General features: G+C 40.1%; 1 protein-coding gene across 2 annotated transcripts in view; it reads right to left on the bottom strand.

Moving 5' to 3' along the window:
• STK26 (serine/threonine kinase 26) overlaps positions 1–21,816 on the bottom strand; it is a 33,207-nt gene extending 11,391 nt beyond the window's left edge. Inside the window, exons 1-3 of one of the 2 annotated variants that reach the window (XM_052813436.1) lie at positions 21,799–21,816; positions 21,573–21,691; positions 5,229–5,459 (exon numbers count right to left, since the gene is read on the bottom strand). In XM_052813436.1, coding sequence (XP_052669396.1) covers positions 5,229–5,459; positions 21,573–21,614 — 273 coding nt within the window. In that variant the 5' untranslated portion in view covers positions 21,615–21,691; positions 21,799–21,816. Of the gene's footprint in view, positions 1–5,228; positions 5,460–21,572; positions 21,767–21,798 lie in introns of those variants that run through there. The other variant, XR_008239082.1, reaches the window with a different exon arrangement.
• Positions 21,817–22,333: the final 517 nt, after the last annotated feature.

Below are 22,333 nucleotides of genomic sequence, written 5' to 3'. Positions count from 1 at the left end.
AAATGAGTAAAGTACTGTGTTTCTGAAATAACGCCTCAAAGAAATTGCTACTATCCACTGTAACCGGGTGTGGATATTTTCTAGCTAGGCATGAACAACCTTTTTCCTAGCTATTTTAGGTCAACCAAGTATAAATAGACAATGTAGAACAAACAGTATCTTTAGATTCTCAGAGCTTTGGTGCACAAAGTGCTCTACAATCTTGATGGAAGTCTTTGGATGCTACTACAGAAGTTCTCCATATTCAAATCTGAAAAACTGAGAATAACTTCAGGCTTGTTTTAATTGCAAAAGAAAAGAGCAAGCCCAGGTGGCTGTAATAGTTACAAGAATAGATATTTAAACCCCTCGGCTAGATGGCACAAATAGGGAAAACAATCATGACATTTCAGTCATCAAGAGAAGATCTATCTCTATGGGATCAGATGAAAAGTACAGCTCAAGTATTTTATCAGGCTTCACAAATATGCGTAACCAAACCATGCCAGAACTAGGATAACTTTTAATACCTTTAAGCTTTTTCTTTCCTGAACTGATAAGGTAGTAATACATTTTGGTAAACCATTAGGCTTGAGGAAAACACTCATTTTAGCTATCTAAAGTAACTTACACTACTGCATTGCTATGCACTATCACTTTCAAGGGTACCCTCCACAAGAAATGTTTTATTTATTGAGATGTGATGTTAATTGCAATCAAAGTACAATACAGGATGAGGAGACAAATTTAGATCCTGACCTTCCACAAATATGAACATCTACAGACATCGACATCAGGATTTGAGTTACATTACAGCTACAAAAGTTGCATTAATACAGCCGTAAGCTTGTACAATTCTACACACATTTGTGAAAGACACGATATAAAGGTAAAGCATTTTACTGCTGTACACAAATGTGTTTATTATGGCACATTCTTTGACTATATATATGCTTGTACATCACCTACCAGTATGTTTAGAAAACACTACTGAACTTGCCAGATACCCAGTGAAAAATTTAAAAAAATATTACTAATACCTAACGTCTAAGATTAATTCAGTGGGAAACTCCCATTCAAACTCCAAAACAAGATATACAGGTACCCCAATTTACAAAGATGGGGGGGGTTTGCACCTTTCTGTGTCACAATAACTGAAAACTGGCATCAGCTTTATCCCAAGAACCTCAAGGAAGTAGACCTTGCCATCTTGTACCAACGATAAGGTTTCTAAAGAGTAAAGTATCTGATAACAAATAACATTGCACTGCTAGGTAAAAATATTAAGGGACTGCCCATATTTTAAAAATCACATTTACAAGTCAGATGTACAAACTGTAGCTAATGAGCAGCTAGGCTGCAGAAGGTAAGAGTATCTTACATGGCATCAGCTGAGCTGACTAAGTTACAAATTAGTAAGTCAAGTAATTGAAATAAAAGACACTCTTCCCCTCCCCCTTTCAGTAGCAGGAGCATCTGGAAGAGCCTGCATGTAGCTGGTAAGCCCCAGGCTCCCCGAGACTGGGCCACTCCATACTGATCAGCCACAAGGCTGGCTTTGCATCCTAAAGCATGAGGAAACTGTAAAGCTGCAGAGTATGTAGAACAGAGTGTACAAAAATAAAATCTCTCATCTGAAATGCTTGCAATTAGAAGACACACACAGTTAACATCTCTTCTTTTGTGTTTTAAAAAACTTTTAATTATCAAATATGCTATCATAACCAGAGGAAAAACTGAACTGACTACAAACTGATGACAAGAATGATTTGCTTATTCAAAGCTTACTTAAAATTGGTTAAAAAAACAAGAATAAGTTACAACAGAAGATGTTCCGTTACAGTTCAATTGGATGAACTGAGGCACATGTGAAAAACCTGAAGCCAACACATGGTCTCAGCTGCAGTTTCTTCAAAGTAAAAACTATCAGATTTAAAGATTTAAACCAGCTCTAGATTATTCAGCTAAGAAATATCAGTAAGTATTGTAGGCAACCTGAATGCCTTTGCACTGAGGGTTTGCTTTGGTATAGTCAAGAAAATACTAAGTCTCTTTGATTTAAACACTGCAAAACTCAAAAACATTTCTAATGGCATTCCTAGAGCTTCAGAGAAAGCTACATGTATGATTAATATATTTTAGTAAACTACTTCTATTCTATAAGCATGATCTGAAAGAGGGCAGACTGGCTCAACTGTTTTGTTTTCCTGTAAATAAAGAAAGATGCAAAGGAAAAAAGAAAACTCTTAAATTTTGAAATACCTTCTACTTACAGTATGCTTATGCTCTTTTTAGTCACTATCTTAAAAGGTATTTCTAGGAATATTTTCAGTGATCATTATATATAAAACTAAGTATTCACCAGCAAACCTACAGGACCACTATGAATGTGATCTTCATTACCAGTCATATCCATAGCGAACTGCTATTAATCTTTGCAGCCTAGGACTTTGCTTTGTAAGAAATAAGATGTGTTAATTTTCAGAATTTAACCTCAATGTTCTTTAACCTTTAATTATACAATCATTTGGTACACAACTGTACCTATTTCACTGTTTCCAAGAGATGTCTACAGTATATAGAGAAATTAAATCCTGAATGAAGTACTACACAGCTAAATACTTAGGCTGACAGCCATTCTCAGAGTAATAGATAATAAAAAGTGAAAAGCTATAGCAATTAAGTAAAAAAAAAAAGTAGACAGATACAACTCTCGAAATACCTGTTATTACTAAAATAAAAAGGCAGCATAAAAGATTCTTCGCACATTTAGCAAAGCTAATACACTCTTTCCCCTGAGGAATCTGAAGCTGAAAGATCTAGTATTAGTAACCAAGGATAAATCTAGCCTAAGAAAAATTTAGAGCCAAGATAATACTGAAACAGTCATTTTATTTACTTATAATTACAGAACTTAAAATACTCATTTATATGTGGACATTTTTATTCATTTACTTGGGGAACAGCAAGCAATAGAACTACCTATCATGCTAGTCTGGGATGAAAAACAACCCTGTGAACCATTTTTTAGTTTGGGGCGTTTCTTGGGTTTGGGGGGGGGGGGTGTTGTTTTTTTTTTTAAAAAAGAATTTCTTAAAGGAATGGGAAAGTTACCAAAATTCCACAAACACCTCCCCAAGCTCCACACACAGAGATTTTTCTTCCCCCAAAACCTTAGGAGTGTGAAAAGTAAACAAGAGATCAGCATTAATGTTTCAGAATTTATCCATTTAGAATAGAAATGGAAAGAACTCAAACAGTGGTAAGGAAAGTACTGCAGCATTAGCATGATCCTCTATCCACCAGGAATTTTTAAAAAATAAAAAAACCCTAACCAGAAGTTGATAGTTTTATAGCACTGGTAGAATAACTATACTTACATATCTAAGAAAAGGGGCAAGAAGTGGAAGACTTGCCTAATAAGGCCAAAGACAAACTGCTGTGATGCACAGGTACTTGGGCAGATTTGCAATACCCTTTTTGCTTTCAGTACCTATGTTACTGTAAATAATGAAAAGACTATTTTCTTTCCCTATTCAGTCCATGACTCACCTATAAAGCTTTTCCCACCCACAACCCCTAAAAAAAAAAACCCCCCAAACAAAACAAACCCCCACCAAATCAAGGTTTCATTTCCCCATTTACAGCTGCTGAAATCACTGTTTAATTCTGAAGTTTAACAAAACACTCTTCCAAGCAAAACCACTTCCAAGCAAAAACACTTTCCAAGATTTACCTTGACCTGTTTGTACTTCAGGGCAAACAATTGGGCTTTTACAACACAAAGTTAAAATGATGGATACCCAGGAGAATAGTATTTAGGACTTAGTTCATCACAGAAAATAAAGGACTGTAAAAAAGACTGATCATGTCTGGATCGGCAGTACCATTTGTACACTGCTCCAGGGGAATATTGCTAGCTGAATTCAAAGTTATCTTGAGAAGAACCAGCCTGTTCTAATATACTATGATGCGGGAAAGTAAATTCTACTACATCTCAGAGCTCTATCACTTAATAAAAAGCAAAACAAAAATTCCACTGACTGAGGCCAGTAAAGAGAAGGAAAGATGGGACATCAGTGACAACTTGCATGTTCACTTCAGCATGAAGAACCCACAGAATACTGAGGAACTAAGTAAATAGCAAAGCCACCATAGCTGTCTTAGCTTGGTCAAAATGAGGATTTAGCATTTGGAGTACAGAAAATTAAATTGCCCACTGAACATTAAATATGAAAAATGGAATACTTTGGCAATTTAAAGAGGAAAAAAGCCCAATCTAAAAAGAACACTACTAAATAAATTCTGCAAATACTTTATAGTATCACTAAAGATACAGCACAAGTGTGACACAGGAACGTTTCTCAGAGATCTGCCTTTAGAAAAATGTCAAAAAAACACTATACCTTAAGAGGGGAAAAAACCAAAACAAAACAACCCCACACAAACCCCCAAAACCCAACAAAAAAACCAAACCCAAGCAAACAAACCAAACAAAAAAGCTCAACAAAAAAAACCCCAAACACAAGCAAACAAAAAAACCCCAGACATTTAAGACAGCTCTAACCATGGTTAACACTTTAGCTTTTATTAAAATGGTTTTAATTTTTTTAAAAATCATCTAAAACATGTATGCACTGCAGATCATTTGAGCGGTATTTAAGGTGATTATACGTGGACAGTTTTGCAAGTTGAAAAGACTTACTCAACATTTTGGATTTCTGTAGGTTTTTATTTTTGTTTGTTTGTTTTTAAATTATGCCTTAGACAACATTTCACACAGTGGTTACATAACTCTGCTAATGTCAATTTTACTTTGTCTCAGGCCTACTATGCTGCGTAATTACCAACACATCTCTACATGGTGCAGCGTTTCTTTCCATATCAGACAAAGGTTATTGTTTCTATAGCTGCGAAGTTACTTTTTTCTTTCCCAGAAAGGCCACAAAATTGTGCTAGCAATTGTGGAGGGAGGAGAGAAAACCAAGGTCCAAAAGCAATAGTGATGGTAAGAGGAATCCCCTATCAACTCTGTTCATTCTCTAGACATTTTGTGCAAATTCCAGCCTCAAAGAGCAAGCAGCAAAAGGAGCAAAACCAAGTGAAAAGCTCTGTTCAAAGAAAAACAAAAACCTACTAAAAAAACGGTCAAGTTGGCCTGATAACTCTTGCTCAGTTTTGGAATTTTTTCCTAGCGGCATTCAAAACAACCTGGTGCTGGCAAATCTTTATGCCATACTATACATTACCTTTAAATATGATCCATAGTATTTTGTTACATAGGGACTATCACACTGACTTAAAACAGTTATCTCTTGCTGTATATCTTCTATTTCATCTTCTGCTTCCTCAAGGTCTATGATTTTTATAGCAACCACTTGCTGTGTCCGATTATCAATTCCTTTAAAGACTTCACCAAAGGAGCCTTTCCCAATGCGTTCCAGTTTTGTGAACAGTTCTTCTGGGTCTGCTCTATGGTTCTAGAAAGAAGAAAAAAAAGAAGGGGCGGGGGGGGATACATGAGTGAGTTAATTTACTTCCAAGTTATCAGCCCTCATTACTTCCCAAGAAGCAGGTAATCCAGATTTATCATCACTAGAAGGCTTGGCATCAGATAAATTTATTTCCTGCACACTAACTTCTAATTCAGCTATTAGTTACTGAACATACATTATGGAATTATGTCAAAGGTAAATGAGCCTCACCAGAGAGGGTGTCAGGTACAAACCTCATTTCACTTCCCCACAAAACAACCCTTTAAAATGAAAGAATAGAGCTGTTCTTAATATTAATCCTATCTCTTCAGTAATTCAGAATACTGGGGAATACAATTACTGGCACAGAAGCACTAACGTCATCCATCACCCAGGCAGAAAAGGCTGGGCTTTCTACCTGGCCAACAGCCTTGGGCAGACAAAGCATCCTATTAAGTAATACAGTGTGGAGCCTTTTGTGGGAAGATTGCACTACTCAGTATTCACCGGCAGATTCTGAGATCCAGCAAGATCAGGCGTCTTCAGGACAGCTAAAAGTGCTGACAGAAAGTAGAGCAAAAGTGGCTGAAATATGTTCAAAGAAGGAATAAGAAGGCTGGAGCAGACTACTGAAACTGGGGTACTGATCAGAAGTGGCTGGTATCACCCAAGCACACCTTAAAAAGGGGAGCAGAGCACCAGGCAGCATAGCACTGCTGAGGACACCTGGCTTGGAATCTCTGTTGATCAAGTACTCTTAAGATCAGCAGACTGATTATTATACAAATATTTTAGATTTCTCAGCTCCATTCAAGTAGTCACGAGGGAAACAAAAAGGAAACAAGTTCTCATTTTCCCTTCAAGATAAAGCATGCTACATGGCTGCTTAGAGAACGTTGTGTATCCAAAAACCACAGCAGTGACTTCTGAAGGATACAGACAACTTGCTCCACAGTTTAAGAACATGAAAACTTCAGACCATAGTAAGAAAGTTTACAGAAAAGTGTTTTTAGGAGGTAAGACAGACGTGTTAAGAGAACAGCCCGTGCTTTGCAGAGCAACAGAATTAAACATATTACTGCTGTCAGAACTGGGCAACTCATTGCACATATCACTCTTTGATCAAGAAACATCTGCCCAAAAAGGCCCTCTGATTCAATAGCAACATTTGAAAATATGAAAGAGATGCTTTGCTTAAATCTTTCTCGCACTCCAAAACTCAGAACCAGCAAAAGAAGTGACAGTTTTGGCAAAAGCAGACATTCAACCCCAGGTACAGACTACCCTACATAACAAAATACTCAAGTATCAACATGAAACTCCAGAAAACATCTTTACACTGGTGTTCTTGCAAATGGATGCAAAAATCTTTAGTGGGGAAAAAAAAAAAAACAAACCACATTACTACTATAACCTAGTCCAAAATGGACAGTTTCATTTCCTTACTGGGCCCTTATTGTCGCTTCTTCCCTTCTACCAGAACCAGAATTTATTCCACAATATGGTGAGATGAATCAGGAAACAGATTTAGCTGAGAGTTAACCATATGATTTGTCAGGTTTATTTTCAGCGGAATCAGTTCACTGCTCATATATACCAAGCTGTCATTTGCATTATCACAAGAAGAAGGAACATGAAGTAGTATGGCAGATTCATGCTGATCTGTGGAGTTAGATTTTTAGGTTTTGCAAATATACAAGACACACTGCTGTTCCTGAGCAGCACATTAAAGCAAGAAGAATGAGGAATTTTCCCTTTGTCTATGAGCTCATTGCTACTCTGCTCCATTAAAAAAAAAGAACCCCAAAAACCCCCAAAACCCCCACCAAAAAAACCAAACCCCCCACCTTCAAAGAAATAATTAAGAAAAAAATTTTGTTTTTTCCTTCTGTTGATAGATCCAGTGAAAGACCTAAAAGACGAACAAATACATAATCAAAGCAAATGAAAAGTACTACTTGGTCTGAAATGTGGGACAACTAATATTATTATAATGGGACAAAAAAATGACTGAAAGCTTTGGGTGCTCATAAACCTTTTAGCCAGACAAAAAAACAACCCCCAAACCAACAAAACCCCACAACCCAATAACCACCACCACTAAATCTTCAAACTGCCCAAAGATAGCCACATTGCCATACACCACACACTACTGCATCAAGACCTGCCATCTTTCCATCAATAAGCCTGAAAAAAATTTAAAAATAATTAACAAAAAAAAAAATCTTAATTTAAAGTCTATTTTCAGTTGTGTTTCAAAAAGTTATTTTACGAACAGGTGTGGCAAAAGCAGCAGCAACTGCCACCCAGCCTTTCCCTGCTGCTAGTTGAGCTGCCGGAACTGTCATTTAGCTAGCACTCTAACGTGCTCCTGAACTACATTAGTTGCAATAAGGAATAATTAACTGACAGTTCTCCATTTACAATAACAAAGACACACACACCCAAGAAACAACAGAGTTGAGGGAGGATTGGCAAAACTTTTCATTAACCCCAAAATACTCATCTTCACAAAAACTAGCTTCATTTTGAGACACACTGGGAGCCTGGGATTCCAGGAATCATTCATACTAACCAATAGCTATTGTTGATTTGAGATGAAACCTGTTAAAACAGTTCCAGACAGATAGAAGAAAAGCAATTTAATCACAGACATAGTCAGCTAATCCAACCCTTCACAAACGTTTGATGAACTCAAAGGGCAACACTTGGGTTTTGCTTGGGGAAAAACCTTAAGCAGAAAATTCCTCTGGGCTCCTCAGTGGAAATGCACATCACTCAATCCTATACACCCACTTAATAGTCATCAACAAAACAAGCCAGGCCTCCAAACTCTCTTCCCCAAGCTACTTCAGGTGAATCAGAGCTTTAAAGGCTATTTTAACTTCCAGCAACTCCTAATGCCATTAGGTGGGAGTGCTGGAGTACAGGGAGAGATTGGGCACGGCTGGACTTCCTGACACCGCAGAACTCCATGTACATCCTTGGGAAGGAGAGGTGGAACAGAGAGGCATCAAAGGAGAACAAACCGTGCGGGACTACTAGAGGGAAGAGTCACATCTTTCTATTCTGAGAAAATCCTCTCACAGCAAGCAAAGTCAGCTTTACAGCTTCTGTTATTCACCAAGGCTGACAAGGGACTGTAGGACACTCCAGGATAAGGGCAAATATTTCTGACCAACTATGGCTAATATTGAGATAATGTCCTTTGGACAGGCTTCAAACTTAGAACACTACATAACTTAAAACATGGCCTTAGAACAAAGACTGCATTTTGAAACAGATTTGCTTTTACCTTTCTTAATTTCCTTGTCTTTCAGACTATTGTTTTACAGGAATGTATTTCTACAACTAATTAAAAAAACCCCAAACCCCAACATTTTAAAAGACTACTTCTTAAACAAAGGTAAATTTATATGATGCAGTAATGCCTATCCTCCTTCTCCTGGTATAGAAAAGGATGGAGATATATTTTATATAAATAAAAGTGTGTTTGTGTGTATACACGCTGCTGCCGCCCCCCCCCCCAATATATACCAATAAATTTTTGCAGCACAGCTGCCAGCTAAGTTTCTAATATGGTAGAAATTAAGATTTCTAACACTATTAACACTCCTGAGCAAAACAACCAATTGTTATTCCCTGATTTTTCAGAGATCTGTCATTGAACAGGAAAAAGGTTTAGAAGCTTTGAAAGTTGCCTGCACAAATAATTGTTTTGGTTGTTTGGGTTTTTTTTAATAAATAAATACTGGTTTCTATGGGGAGTCATGTCTGTTGGGCAACACGCAGTAACAATACAACAGAAAGTGTATGGACTCCATCATCGCTTTTCCGAAGATAACACCTGTAAGTGGACAAATCAGGAAGCGAATCTATTGCTGTTCCCCTCCCTAGCCCGTTTCCACAGACAAAAGCAGCAACAAGTATGACAAGCACAGGCACATTCACATGCCAACTTCAATCTTGCCAGCATGAGTAACAGTACCAGCATGAGCGTGACAATACAAGCCCTCTGCATAGCTTAGGAAGTCCACCATTTCACCAGTCCAGCACAACTATACAGCTTGTGCTAGTGTTCAGTAAAATCTATCCTCCTCTCTTATACAACCATGTGCCATTACTGTATGTGTTTATACACACATATGTACACATACAGAGTCACAAGATCGTTGCATAATTTGGCTTGGAAGGGACCTCAGGAGGTCATCTAGTCCAATGACCTGCTCAGAAACCCCAAATAAAAAACACTATAGCATAATTTTTGGTGGTATACCTGCAGCAGTTGCATGCATCAAGTATTCTGCCAATACAGCTTATATAGGCTCCCCCCCCCCCCGATAAACACAGCTATGCAGCAATGTCCTGGCTGCATTTTGCTACAAGACTGACCGGCTGACTCACCTTTCCACCTCTGACCCTTTCACTTATCTGTTCTCCAAATTCTGCATTCTTCCTTTGAAACAAAGTTAAACCACACTGAGTGTCTAATTTCCCAGATTATGCAGATATCCAATGACATACACCAAATTAGAAGAAACAATGTTAGACTGCTTCAGATTCTGTCAGTGCAGGACAGTTTTTACAGTAAGAGGTCTTCTAAGAAGGTTCATTAATGAATTTTATTAAAGGGTACTTTCATTAAGGTACAACTGGATGAAAAAACAAAGCTTCAAAGAATCTTGGGCAGAGGCTGAACTAATACCTTGTATCTAACAAAATCAAAACCAGGATCCTCTCAAAGTCTCCCAAAGCAAATAATTTAACACAGTCTTGTCAGATTTCCTCCAAGTAGTCTGTCAATGTAAGAACATATATCCTGTTACCTTAATAGTATTTCTAAAACCTGACTAAGAAACTCTGTTATACTATCTCGATTTTCAAGTATCTCCCAGGCTTTATTTGGAACAGAAGTTCCCTTAAAATTGTAACAGTACTACAGACTAGCTCACCTACATTGGGAGACATTACTCAAATACACATTAGATAAAGATGCAATAATTAGCTCAAAAGATTTTATAAAAGGTTGGTAAGGGAAGACTAGCATGTCTACTCATATGTTTTTTGAGTATCCACTACAATGGCACCCTAACACATACTGGTATCTTCGGAAGCCATCAGAATTACCCGTGTGTTTAAAAGACCATCATTTCAAGCAACTGCTCACTAAAACAAAAACCTGATCTTCACAGCCAGGAAGAAGTCAAAGGTAAACTGTAATGAAAAGGCTGTCTTACAGAAAGGTTGAGGAAAAGAATGAGGTTATGTTATGACACAACATTTAAAACAAAACCAAACCAAACACACATCCCCCACCACCCTCCAACCCCAGTAATTAATTTGTTGTGCAGCCTCACAGTTACATTAGCATTAAAATGCCAGATCAGAAATGCATGCCAACTTTGTTGCTGAAGCCAGCATGCGCTGCACCATTTCTCTTAAGTCCCACTGTCTGCATTATGGCTAACAATAAAATTAAATAGCAATTATGAGGCCTAGTTTATTATCTGTAAAATTTCCAAGATACCTTTTATTGTCTTAAGAACGAATGCCTGAAAAACAATGAGTAAAAAAGACACTTGAAAGTCAATAAAAACGGATTAAAAGTTAAGACATTTAATCTATTCTTAGCATTTATCTGACTCATACAAAATACTGCATCTGGGTTGAAGACATTGAAATCATAGGTAACCAGTCCATTCATAGACTTTTACCAATTCCCAGATAATAAAGTACCTTTAAGTTTTTCTTCTGTTCAGACCCCCAAAAAATCAAAATTGAGGAGGAATAAGATTGGTAAACCTGATAGGCTACGGCACTTCTTAGAGTAAAGTCTTAATCAACAGACACATTCTTCTTAGTTGAATATCTTTCCATACACTATCTGCATGTAGTTTCAGAAATTATATACACACACATTAATTATATACCATGCATATTGTATTATATAACAATATATATTCACAAAAATTATATATATTTCCATATTTTACCTGCATAAGGAACATTTTACTACTTTACAATGAAGCCATCACAAGTAGTGATGCATTTTAATTCCTGGAGCTCCTCCCCACCTTCCCCCACCAATTTTATTTTAAAATCCTATTACAATAAAAGTTACTCACACAAGCAGTGCCATAGGCACGTGTGTGTGTATATACATAAAAATTTAAATAGTTTGAAGTTAATGAAGGCACAAGTGCAGATCCATTATTACTTATAAAGAATGGGAAAAAAAATGAACCTGCAGACATTCAAAACAAGGGTGGAACCTGTAAACATCTGTTTTCTGAATCTTGTACACACACTCTTGCTTCTCAGTGACTTTTGCATGTAACTAAACTCCGATGCTACCCTAAACTCCGATGCTACCCTACAGTCCTGTTCAAGACTCAAGTATTCAGGATAGTAGATATTTAATTATATTTACTGGAACTGTATAATACATACTGAAGAAGAAAAACTATTTTAGCAACAAAACAATTTGATTTTATAAAGTATCAAACTTTTACATTATCAAGCTTTTCTACATGGTAGGTAGCAAAAACTACATCTGAGCTTTGCTATCCTTAAATGGGACTTGACCTCTGTTACACCCTTTATGAAACATCTCCCTTATCTGACAAGGCCAAGACTCATTGCCATTTTTAGTGAGAACCTGGAGAACTTCAATATAAAACAAAAGCAAAAATAAGCAAGCAAAAAACCCATGTGGCTTTGTTTTCATCAAGTCAGACATAAGGCGAGCTGCATATGACTATCAAAACTTTAAAATCAGCATTCAACCCCACCCATTGTCAGATTTTTAAGGAAAGAACCACCTTCACCTTCAAACCCTCTCTGACCTGTGGCAGATGCAAGCTGTCAATTGTATGTTGTGCTGAAAATGGAAACCACCAAACTCACTTCCTCTATTCTTAGCCATTCTTTCACTTTGGTAACAGAACATGAAGAAGTTTAGTAAACAGCATAAATAAGCAAAAAGAAAGAATAACAACACATCTCCCAAAGATTAGTTCTTTGACACAGGCAATTAAAAAAATTTACACCATTTATTTATGAAGGGTATTCTGCATTGAGGAAAGGAAACACAAAGAGAAATTTCTCATGCCAGTGAGCTTCTCTGTAACTTCAGCTTCTCTGAATATCCTTACATTTCAAATTGAGTCCCACTTAGCTTCCATTCTATAGATCAATACCTTTTAACCACCTAGTATCTTTTAAAAAAAATCCTCAAGCCACTGCATACAGTTGCATATCCTTCAGTCTGCTCACATCTCTGAGGAACATGACCTACCAAAAGAGTCAGAGGAATTAAGGAGGGAAGGGGACACAAATTATTTGGCTAGGTCTTTACTATGATTTGCAAAAGACCTAAGTGGCTGAACACTCTATAGCTAGAAAGATGGACATCCTTAGATGGAGACAGAAGTCAGTTCAAGAAATCAACAGGTTCTGGTATCCCAAAGTGTTCAAACTCTGTTCTGCATTTATTAGAGTTCAACAAGTTGATCTTTCAAAACAAATGTAATCTCCTCTGTTGAACAGTGCAGGACAAGTGACTGCTGAATGGGTAATTAACCCACCTCAATGAACTAACTGCCTGTACACCTGAATTGTAAGTCAGAAGATAAAGAACTACTGCAATTTCTCACTGCTTAAGAACATTTGTAATCTCTCCATTTTATGAACCGCTTTGAAAAACCTAATCGGCAGAGAGATTACAAAAGCCACATCTACTAGGAATATGGAAAAATAACCATTTATGGGCTGCAGCCTGCTTTTAGCACTATGCCTTTCCTTTCAGCAAGCAGTCTGCTTATCAGTAAACAATTTTTTTGCCACACCCATTTAAAGGGACAACTATGTCAAAACTCTGCCAGCAATAAACTATACCATTACAGCATTTGGACCATTTCCTAATATTTAGAGGTTCGGTACCTACAGCTTAATGGCAACTGCTACATTAATTTTACAGGCCTCCTCACTGCTCTATCTTAGAAGCCATTTTAGCATTTTTTTCTGTGCAAGTTAGAACTTGATACACAGATTTTCTCCCTGTAAATGAGATTAAGCTCATACTATAATCCAGCCAGAATGAAAATAACAACAAAATCCAGCTTTTTAACTTGCCAGTTCATAAACTAGAAAGCAGTAACAAGACCTCAAGTTTAACACACACGTAAGTATCTTTGTTAAATCTCTCCCCTGAAGTAGTCATTACTTATTTTCAGGCTAAATAAAATTAAAGCGAGGCAGAAAAACACTAGCTGAAAAAGGATGGCTCCAAAACACAATGTGGGTTAAAGAGCAGGCCACAAGTTTATTTACCACAGATAAGTCTCCAGGCATAATCACCGCCTGGAGTGAAACCCAAGTGGGAACACACCGTTAGAGGGTATCATACCATTCCTTTAGCTTTGGTAGGGACCATTTTGAGAAAGGAAGGCAAACACTCCAGTCTACTAGAATCCTGGATTTCTGTGTTCTCCCCAAGGCTGGATGACCACAAGCTTGAAAGCTGTACTCTCCTCTTGAATACTGGCCCTTGATCCTATCAATCCTACTGGACCTGAAGCTACAAGAAGCACACAATGAAATACCAGAAATACAACTCCAAAATGAGCTACAAAGGAAGCAAGAAGCCTACCCTGCCAGAACCAACCTGCCCGTTTCAGGAAACTCCTTTTTCAATTACTTTGCAGCTCATTCATAGCATGGCAAAGCATCTCATTACATAAAGGGTGAGGGGGAAGGAGGAGGGGAGGAAGAGAAACACCCTGAAAAAAAATTCAGATTCTTCTTGCCAACTAGGCTAGAATAAAGCTGTGCAGGAATGTAAAAATGTTCTTGCTATGACCGGTTGCCAGATGACATCTTCCTAGGTGAGAGAGATCAACAGCAAGATCATCTTCTTGCTCCCCTCATAACTCTCTATATGTTTTTAATTGATTTACATCAGTAGAAATGCAATCTTTTTCATTCAGTGTTTTATATTTAGGCACTTTACAACACTCATGGTCATTTCAGGCTGTACAGTGTTTTTATTACTCTGCATTCAGCTCCCAACACAGAAGCCTGCACTGAAATACAACTCGACATCTAGCAAGGCATAGACACCCTCTGATTCCCCCCCCCCCCCCCCCCCCCCAGTCAACACTATTCAAATATTCAGAACATATAACAGTACCCAGTTGAAAGGAAAGCCTGCAAAAGACTGGGGAGCAGGGAGGAAACAGAAAAGCAACCCATGTTCTTCGGGACTGAACACATGGTTCTTTACTTCTTGCTCATGAAAACAGTGAAGCCACCCTGGGCTCTCAGACTCCGCCTTCCACAGCTCAAGCGTGAAACCTGCAGGTAACTAACATTTCTCATTCCTGGTTCTCCTTCATCGATGCATATAGAATTCATGCAGAACCAAGACATATCACACCACAAAGCTTCTTCCAGATACGCTGCTTCAATCAAGATCATTCAAATCCAGATTTTGGCAAGACAAACTTGGCTTCACGCTTCTAAGAGTCAACTACACAGTTCTTCAGAGCTTTCTTCATAAAGAAAGATCTAAGCTGAAGCCATGCTCTTTCCCAAGCTACAGACCTGATCAACATAACCTATCTCTGCAAAACTACATGCACAAGATATGAGGAAGAATGAGACTGGCCAGCTACTGTTACCTTGTCAGTCCTTTTAATAGTTTCTCTGATTGAGTTCTTTTTGCCGTATTTATTTGGCTAGCAATTCCTCTGGCAGAATGGATTTCAGTGAATATCACTAGATGGGCACCCTTCCCATGAGATTTAAGTTTCTCCTTCAGAGCTAAGGAGTGTACTCAGTGATCCTTGCCTAATGAGCAGAACAGACTTTTCTAGAAGAAATGCTAGAAGTTTAAATTTAAAGAACAAATGACAGTTCTTTAAATAGAGTAAAAACTGGTGAGGCAGTATTATGAAGAAATTTGATTTTCAATTATTGTAAGTTAGAAAGAAATAGCAGAATTTGGAACAGTGACTCTTGACATGATAGATACCTCACCAACTCGTTATTCAAAGACAACATACAGGTAGCCACTAATTACATCAAGCTAGAAAATTATTTGTTACAAAAGAATTTCAAAACCAACTGTTCATCTCCAACCCCATCCCCCCAAAACCCATCCCTGAACTCTTCTGTCAATTATTAGATTCAGTCCCTAAGAATAAATGAAAGACAAAACAATAGTCTCTTATCACTTTTCAGAGTTCATGACTCTTTCTTAAATCTGAAGGCAATCACCAAAGAGCAAACAAGTGGCACTTCTACTAACAGGTTTAAAATTCATCCTTTCACTTTTGGAGAGGACTGAAAACTGTATTTTCAGGACACGGAAAACAATGAAAACCGAGGCTAGCACGCTTGCCTATCTTCACTAAGATGTTTCATAGATCTCCTACGACAAATACTGCTGCAGAGGCACATTTGGTCATACAGACTCTTCATGGTGTGCCACAAAGTTACTATATAGAAACAATCCTCCCCTCAAAATAAGCATCTAAATAAAAAATTTTGTTTCATTTTTTAACAACAAATTGCAATACGTTACTGAGCTATTACTTGCTATACATTCTCCTTTTTGAGGAAAAGGAGAAAAGAAAAATAAAACTTTAATCAGGACTTGTAAAGCTCAGACACTGGAGTTCAAAAACAGCCATTGTGAATCTTTTCAATGTTAAATTCAACAGAAAAAAGCCCACTACAGAATCAAGTAACAATTATATATTTTTAAAAGTTAAAAGTCTGGTTTCAGATGTAATGTTTTTACCTTTCGGGGAAAATTATCCTCTTCCCAAAACTGACAGTATATGACGGTACAGAACAGCAGAGACATTAAGGTGAGATGGGTCGAGTTTGTTTTATGTGCTCTCTGCAGCTTCAGCAGATTTGCCTCTGAATTCCAGGTCAGTGCTCTTAATGCATGTATAAAACTGTAAAATCTGCACAAAAAATACTAGTAAAAGACTGCTGTGGATTTTTTCTTCTAAGCCTGATAAAAGCATCTGCTGAATTCCAGCTGATTATACCTACACAGCTCCCATGTATCAAACACTTCCCAGAGCTCACTCTATCCTCCTCCTTTGATAACGGTAAGACTGTACAAGTATGACTGAGCCCTACTTTTCTTTGTCATCATGGTAACTTATCACAATGCACAAGATGGAAGAACCAAGTTCGGCTAATAAAGCCTGAGCTGAGTTAGCAGACTACTATTAGATGTGATACAGCTTGTACATCAAGCCTGACCAGGAAAGGAACAACCGCAGTGTTGAATTCCACAAATATTTTAATGGATATCTGCTTCAAGCAGCAAAGAGGCATGTTCTCCACAGGTCTTAAAATAACCATCTTCCTGCAGTCTGCCTGCACTGTGGCTCAAAGTACAAATCAAGGAACTGAAATTGGACAAGGTATTCATCACCAAAACACTGGAGTCCATCCTAGCTTAATCCTAAGAAAACCCTGTTTTCTAGGCACTGTGGAAGTCTCCTGCTGTCCTGCAAGTGCTAGACTTTCCAGTTTCCTTTAAGTAAGTCATATCTCTAAATAATAAAAGTTTAAAGCCTTTTCAAACTCACTGTAGAAGCATCTGGATACAGCTCAGTTCCTAGGAGAGGAATAAATTAACAGATCCTTGAATAGATCTTTTTTCAAAGGTTTAAGTTCCTCTAATGCCCACCCTCTAAACATTTAAGTATTTGACAGTAATAGACACCTTGCTCTTAACACAAGTCACACTCTTGTATCTACAATGCATAAGGTTTATTAGAAAACTGACACACTTCCAGACTAGCTTTAGGCACCACACATAAAGAGCCCATTTCTACAGGTGCACTAATTTAAGAGAAAACGTATTTTTTTTCTAGGTCTACAAAAAAGACCATTTCCAAAATTAAATGCTACCTCTCCTTTAATCTTTCTATACCCATCCAATAACTAGACATTAACTGATCTACCTTTGAGCATCCTGCAGGAAGAGGACTCTTCAGCTGCCACGCTCAGGTTGTTCAGCGAGCAGCGCCCTACAGCCAGTCTGTTAACTTGCAGTGCAGAGAGCAAAGCTCACCTTTACATCCAAGTTTGTATTTAATCAAGCAATCCTTCAACTGTGAATCAGAGTACACTGGCTGACACGCCACATGCTTCTGGCTGCTCTGCTTTTAGAGGAAGTTAGGCTCTTTATTGCAAGATAGCCTGAATGCCAATAAAACCAGATGGAGATCAGGTCTAAATAACCTTTCTGGCTGCACTCACGACTACTGCCATACAGGATCAGGAGATATCAACAAAGCCATGAGAAAGGAAACAAAAAGTATTTAGATGAGTACGACAGCAGAGATAAAGAGAAATAAAGCCCCAAACCAGGTTCCACAGACACACATACTGACAAGAAGAAACACAAATGAGAAGAATCAACATTTCCATCAGTTACTGAATTAATGTTTCACAGACTTAAGATTTTGCACAACAAATCAGAATAGGAAAAGGGAAAGTTTATACATAAAAACTCTACCAGCTAAAAAAGGCATTTATTACTTGAGTGATGCTCCATTGCTGAAGTTTACAGAGTAGTTTGGAAATTTAGGATGCTGACAGACAAAAGAAATTTCTCACTGTCCACCTTAGAAAGGTTAATTGTTACTCACTTGTAAGTTAGCAGTTTCCAGCCTCTTTTATTTGTAAAGAAGTTTTGGAGTACCGTATGAGAGGCTGCCAATAACATAAGTTCATCAGAAACGCATCAATCTGAAATGACTGACATGCTTTAAACTTTCTGATCACATGAAACAAACATAACCCTCTGAACCATGCATCCTGCCTGCTGGGCAAGAGAAAAGCAGTAGTGTAGGACTACTAATAAGGGGTCCAACACCTTCACTCCAGCTCCGTTTTCAGTACAGGCCCTGGGTTGGTAAAAGACACAGATAGGCTCTAACATCTCTCTTACAAGCCATATCCAGAAATGCTATGTATAAGTTCAGCAGGATTCCTTGAAGATAGTGCCAGTGGCCAAGTTTCTCACTGTGAAATCTCAAAGTATTCCAGACTAAGAACTAAAGCATTCCAGACTAAGAACTAGTTTGAATATTTTTATCCCAAGGAACAAAGTTACAGTGACATTACTGAATAAAAACTCCAACCTGACATTGAAACTCATTGCAAACTGTGCTTCATGTAACCAGGACACCTTAATCGTGCTCACATAGCTCCATCAACCTTTCATTTTTCCCTCTCATCTTGGATTCTGTGTGAAATGCCATAATTTGGGGTATCATGCTCAGCTTCAGAGCACTCATTTTACACATTCACCGAGTACTCCGATTTTATTGAATGGGCTTAGAAGTTTGGCTGCTGGGTAAGTTAACATCATACAATTGGATCAAGTGGAGCCTTTCCAAAGGAGTGAGGAAAATGAACGTGTTTAGGAAGTTGTTTGCACAGGCAAGAATTGTTAGGTATAAAATTTGGTTTTGTTAGGGACACAAGACAGGTTAAACAGAACGCAACCACTACATAAACAAATGGTTCTGTAACTACTCATAAGGGCAACAGATAATACTACCTCTAGGTCTTCCATTGTTGCCAGGGTACTGAAAGCCAGACTCCAAGTTCACCAAAATAACTCTATGTGACTTTCTGTAATTTTCCATGTTTGGATTTTTTTTAAAGGGAACCTGACTCTTCATAAGATGAAGGATCTTAAAACAGTCAAAAAAGCTTCTGTTATACTTTGGTGATAAACTGTCAAAGTCTTTTTTTGGCATATGGCAATTATATAATACATTATTTCTGGATTTTTTTTCTATACTTTTTTTTGTATAATGAAACGGGAGGGAAAGTATAAGATTACAGTAAAACTGAAAACTTCAAACCTGTAACACATTCTCTGGCAAATTCAGTTTCCAACTGTTATATTCAATAAAATGCTTCCTTCAACACAGACTACAAAACAAGGGGTTTGACATTACAGGCACTTTCCAACAGTAATAGTTTTAATGTAACTATTACATCTTCTTCCACCACAGAACCACCTGTTTATTCCTCCTTCAGTCTATCACCATGCATCTACTTTAACACTGAGCAGCAGCAGGGAGGCTTTTATCATCATCACCTGGATGATCCTGACTGAATAGTTCAAATAGGTTAAAAAACCAAATGAAGCAACCCTTATAGCTCAGACTACCACACTCTTCCAGAACAGGTTTTTGTTTGGTTGGTTTTTTTTTAATTACCAAACAAACAAAAATATCATGACTCTTCTAAAAAAAGAGCAAGCAGAATAATTTTGTACTAAGTTCTACTTCTTTGTATTCTAAGACTTTCAGAACTTGTGTAATAGCCTTCATTAAAAAAACTCACCAAGGGAAAAATGTGTTTTAATTCTATGCAGCTGTACATATCTAGCAGTTTAAAAAAACATGCTTTAAACATACAGATATATGTTAAGGGGTCTGGGTTAAACTAACAACAACACTAGTGGAACTAAGTATGCTATTACATAAAGTTTATTGGTATAACAATGGGAAACAGGGCCTTAAATAATTTCAAGGTCCTTCTGTGATGACAGGGCAGCTATGGAAAATAGGACAGCAATATATTAAGCAGATATAAAAATAAGAAACTGAGAAACTTGGATTTTGAAATAGAAGTCTCCCAAATACAAACACACTAAAAAACCCAGAGAATATAAATAAAGCAGCTCAGGCTAAAGCCTCTAAAGCTTTTATCAAAAAATTTCTTTACGATGTACCAATACAAAGGTAACCCTGACATATTAATGGAACAAGGAGGCTGAGAAATGTGGTTTATGTCCTCTTATACCAACAGAAAGTCAGTGGATGACCAAAATTTAACTGATTTCAGAAAGCCTGCAAATTATTAGAAATGAGAAAGGTAAACCAAACCTTGGTATTGTAACTGGCCTAAATTAATATAAAAATACTGTATATACATCAATTCTATGCTTTCTAAAAGTGATGAAGATACCTGCGCCCAAGAGAAGTTTTAACTTTCTATTCTGAAACCTCCTGAACTCTTTCCTGTACGTGTCTCACATACACAGAGATTTATCATAAAGGCTTCTATGTTATTTGAACTGAAAAAAGCTCCAATATTACACAGGCACGACTACCCCAGAAGTTAAGAGAAAGCTCAAAACACTGACTGGGCTGCCAGTGTCTGACAAGCGAAAATCAACACTGAAATTAGTTTGGTCCTCAGCTCATGTTTGATAAAGATCTCTGACCAAACTTGCATTAGATTGTCCAGCGGACTAAAAACGAAGAGTCAGAGATATTCATCCACCTTTCCTACGAAAGCCAGTAACGTACGAGCTTGCTTGTCTCCTAAGCAGATACCACAAACATACAGAAACGACGCCAGGTCTCATTCGCAGCCGAAGAGAGGCGTAAGATTCTGGGAAAGGACGGCCGCCCCACAGCAAGCTGGCCGCTCTGCCGTATCACGCCACCGGACCTCGCGTTTACCACCTTTCCATTAATCGCAAGGTCCCCGGCGACGCCGCGCTACAGGCCCAGCGCCAAGCGCATGTTGGTGGGGAAGTCCTGCAGGACGTACGCTTGCCAGCGAGCCTGATATGTCATTTACAGCACACCCACGCACCCTGCGATTAACTTCATTTCGCCTTTAATCAGTTTTAGAAGCCCTTACGTGCTCCTGGATGCAGGGCGGCCAGCCATGAACAAAGGGGGAAGGGAGGGAGGGGAGACCCTTCGCCTTTGAAGGGCTGGCTGCAGGTACGCGGCCGCCCGGGGCACGCTGAGGGAGCGGGGCCTCGCCGGGGCCTCCCGTTACCTCAGAGAACCCCCCTCCCTCCCTCCCTCCCTCCCTCCCTCGCTCGGCGAGTGCTCCGGCCCGCGCTCCTCCCTAGGCCGCCGAACGAGGCCTCTCCGCGGCCAGGCCGCGCCGCCCGCCCCGCTTCGCCCACCCGCGGCTCCCCCGGACCCCGCGCCCCAGCGGCGGCCTCCGCCCGGTGAGGGCCGCGAGCGCCGCTTCCGGAGCCGGGGCCGAGCCCGGGCCCGTCGCCTCCATTTTGGGGCCCGCGCGGCGCGCGGAGCTCACCTGCATGCCGGGCACTTGCACCGCCACGGGCGAGTGGGCCATGGCGGGCTGCGGCGGCCGGGCGCCGCCCGCTGCTCCCCTCTCTCGGCCTCCCTGCTCCTGGGCGGCGGCGGCGGGGCCTGGAAGGACAAAGCGGTGGGGAGGCGGCTGTAGCGCGGGCCGCGCTCCCTCCTTCCCTCCCCCGCGGCCCGCCCTGCCCGGCAGCTCCCGCCCGCCGCCGGCTCACCTCGCGGCCGCGGCGCTGGGGCCGAGCTGCGCGACGCGGGCGGCGCGGGGGTGGGGGGGGGTCCCTAGCGCCGCTCTCCCATGCCCGCCGGGCTCCTAGCAGCGGCCCTGCCGGCTGGAGCCGCTCGCCCTGCCCATGCCCCCCTCCCCGGTCCCGGCGCGGGGGGGGGCGGCTGCTCGGGGGCCCCCCGGAGAGGCGCGCGGGGTGGCGGCTCTCGGCACGGCCGGGGCTGGGCTCAGATCGCCATATCGGGCTCAGGCTAGAGGCGGCGGTGGCTGCGGCTGCTGCTGCTGTGCGGCGGCGGCAGCGGCGGCTTCTTCCGTCTCAGCTCCGGCCTCGCGGGGCGGAGCCACCGGCAGCCGCACGGGCCCCGGCCTCAGCTGCCCCCGCCTCCTCGGCCGCCTCGGGCCGGGCGGGCAGGGACCGGGGCAAGGAGGGAGGCAGGGAGGGAGGGAGGGAGGGGCGAGCGGCGGCGGCCGCCCCACCTCAGCGCCGGCGACCCCACCTCAGCGCCGGCCTGGGCCGGGCGCGGGGA

This window comes from Harpia harpyja, chromosome 18 (assembly GCF_026419915.1).
Source record: "Harpia harpyja isolate bHarHar1 chromosome 18, bHarHar1 primary haplotype, whole genome shotgun sequence".
NCBI classification, from domain to species: Eukaryota; Metazoa; Chordata; class Aves; order Accipitriformes; family Accipitridae; genus Harpia; species Harpia harpyja.
Note: the sequence above shows the minus strand (reverse complement) of the source record. Positions and strands in the feature narration are given on the sequence as shown.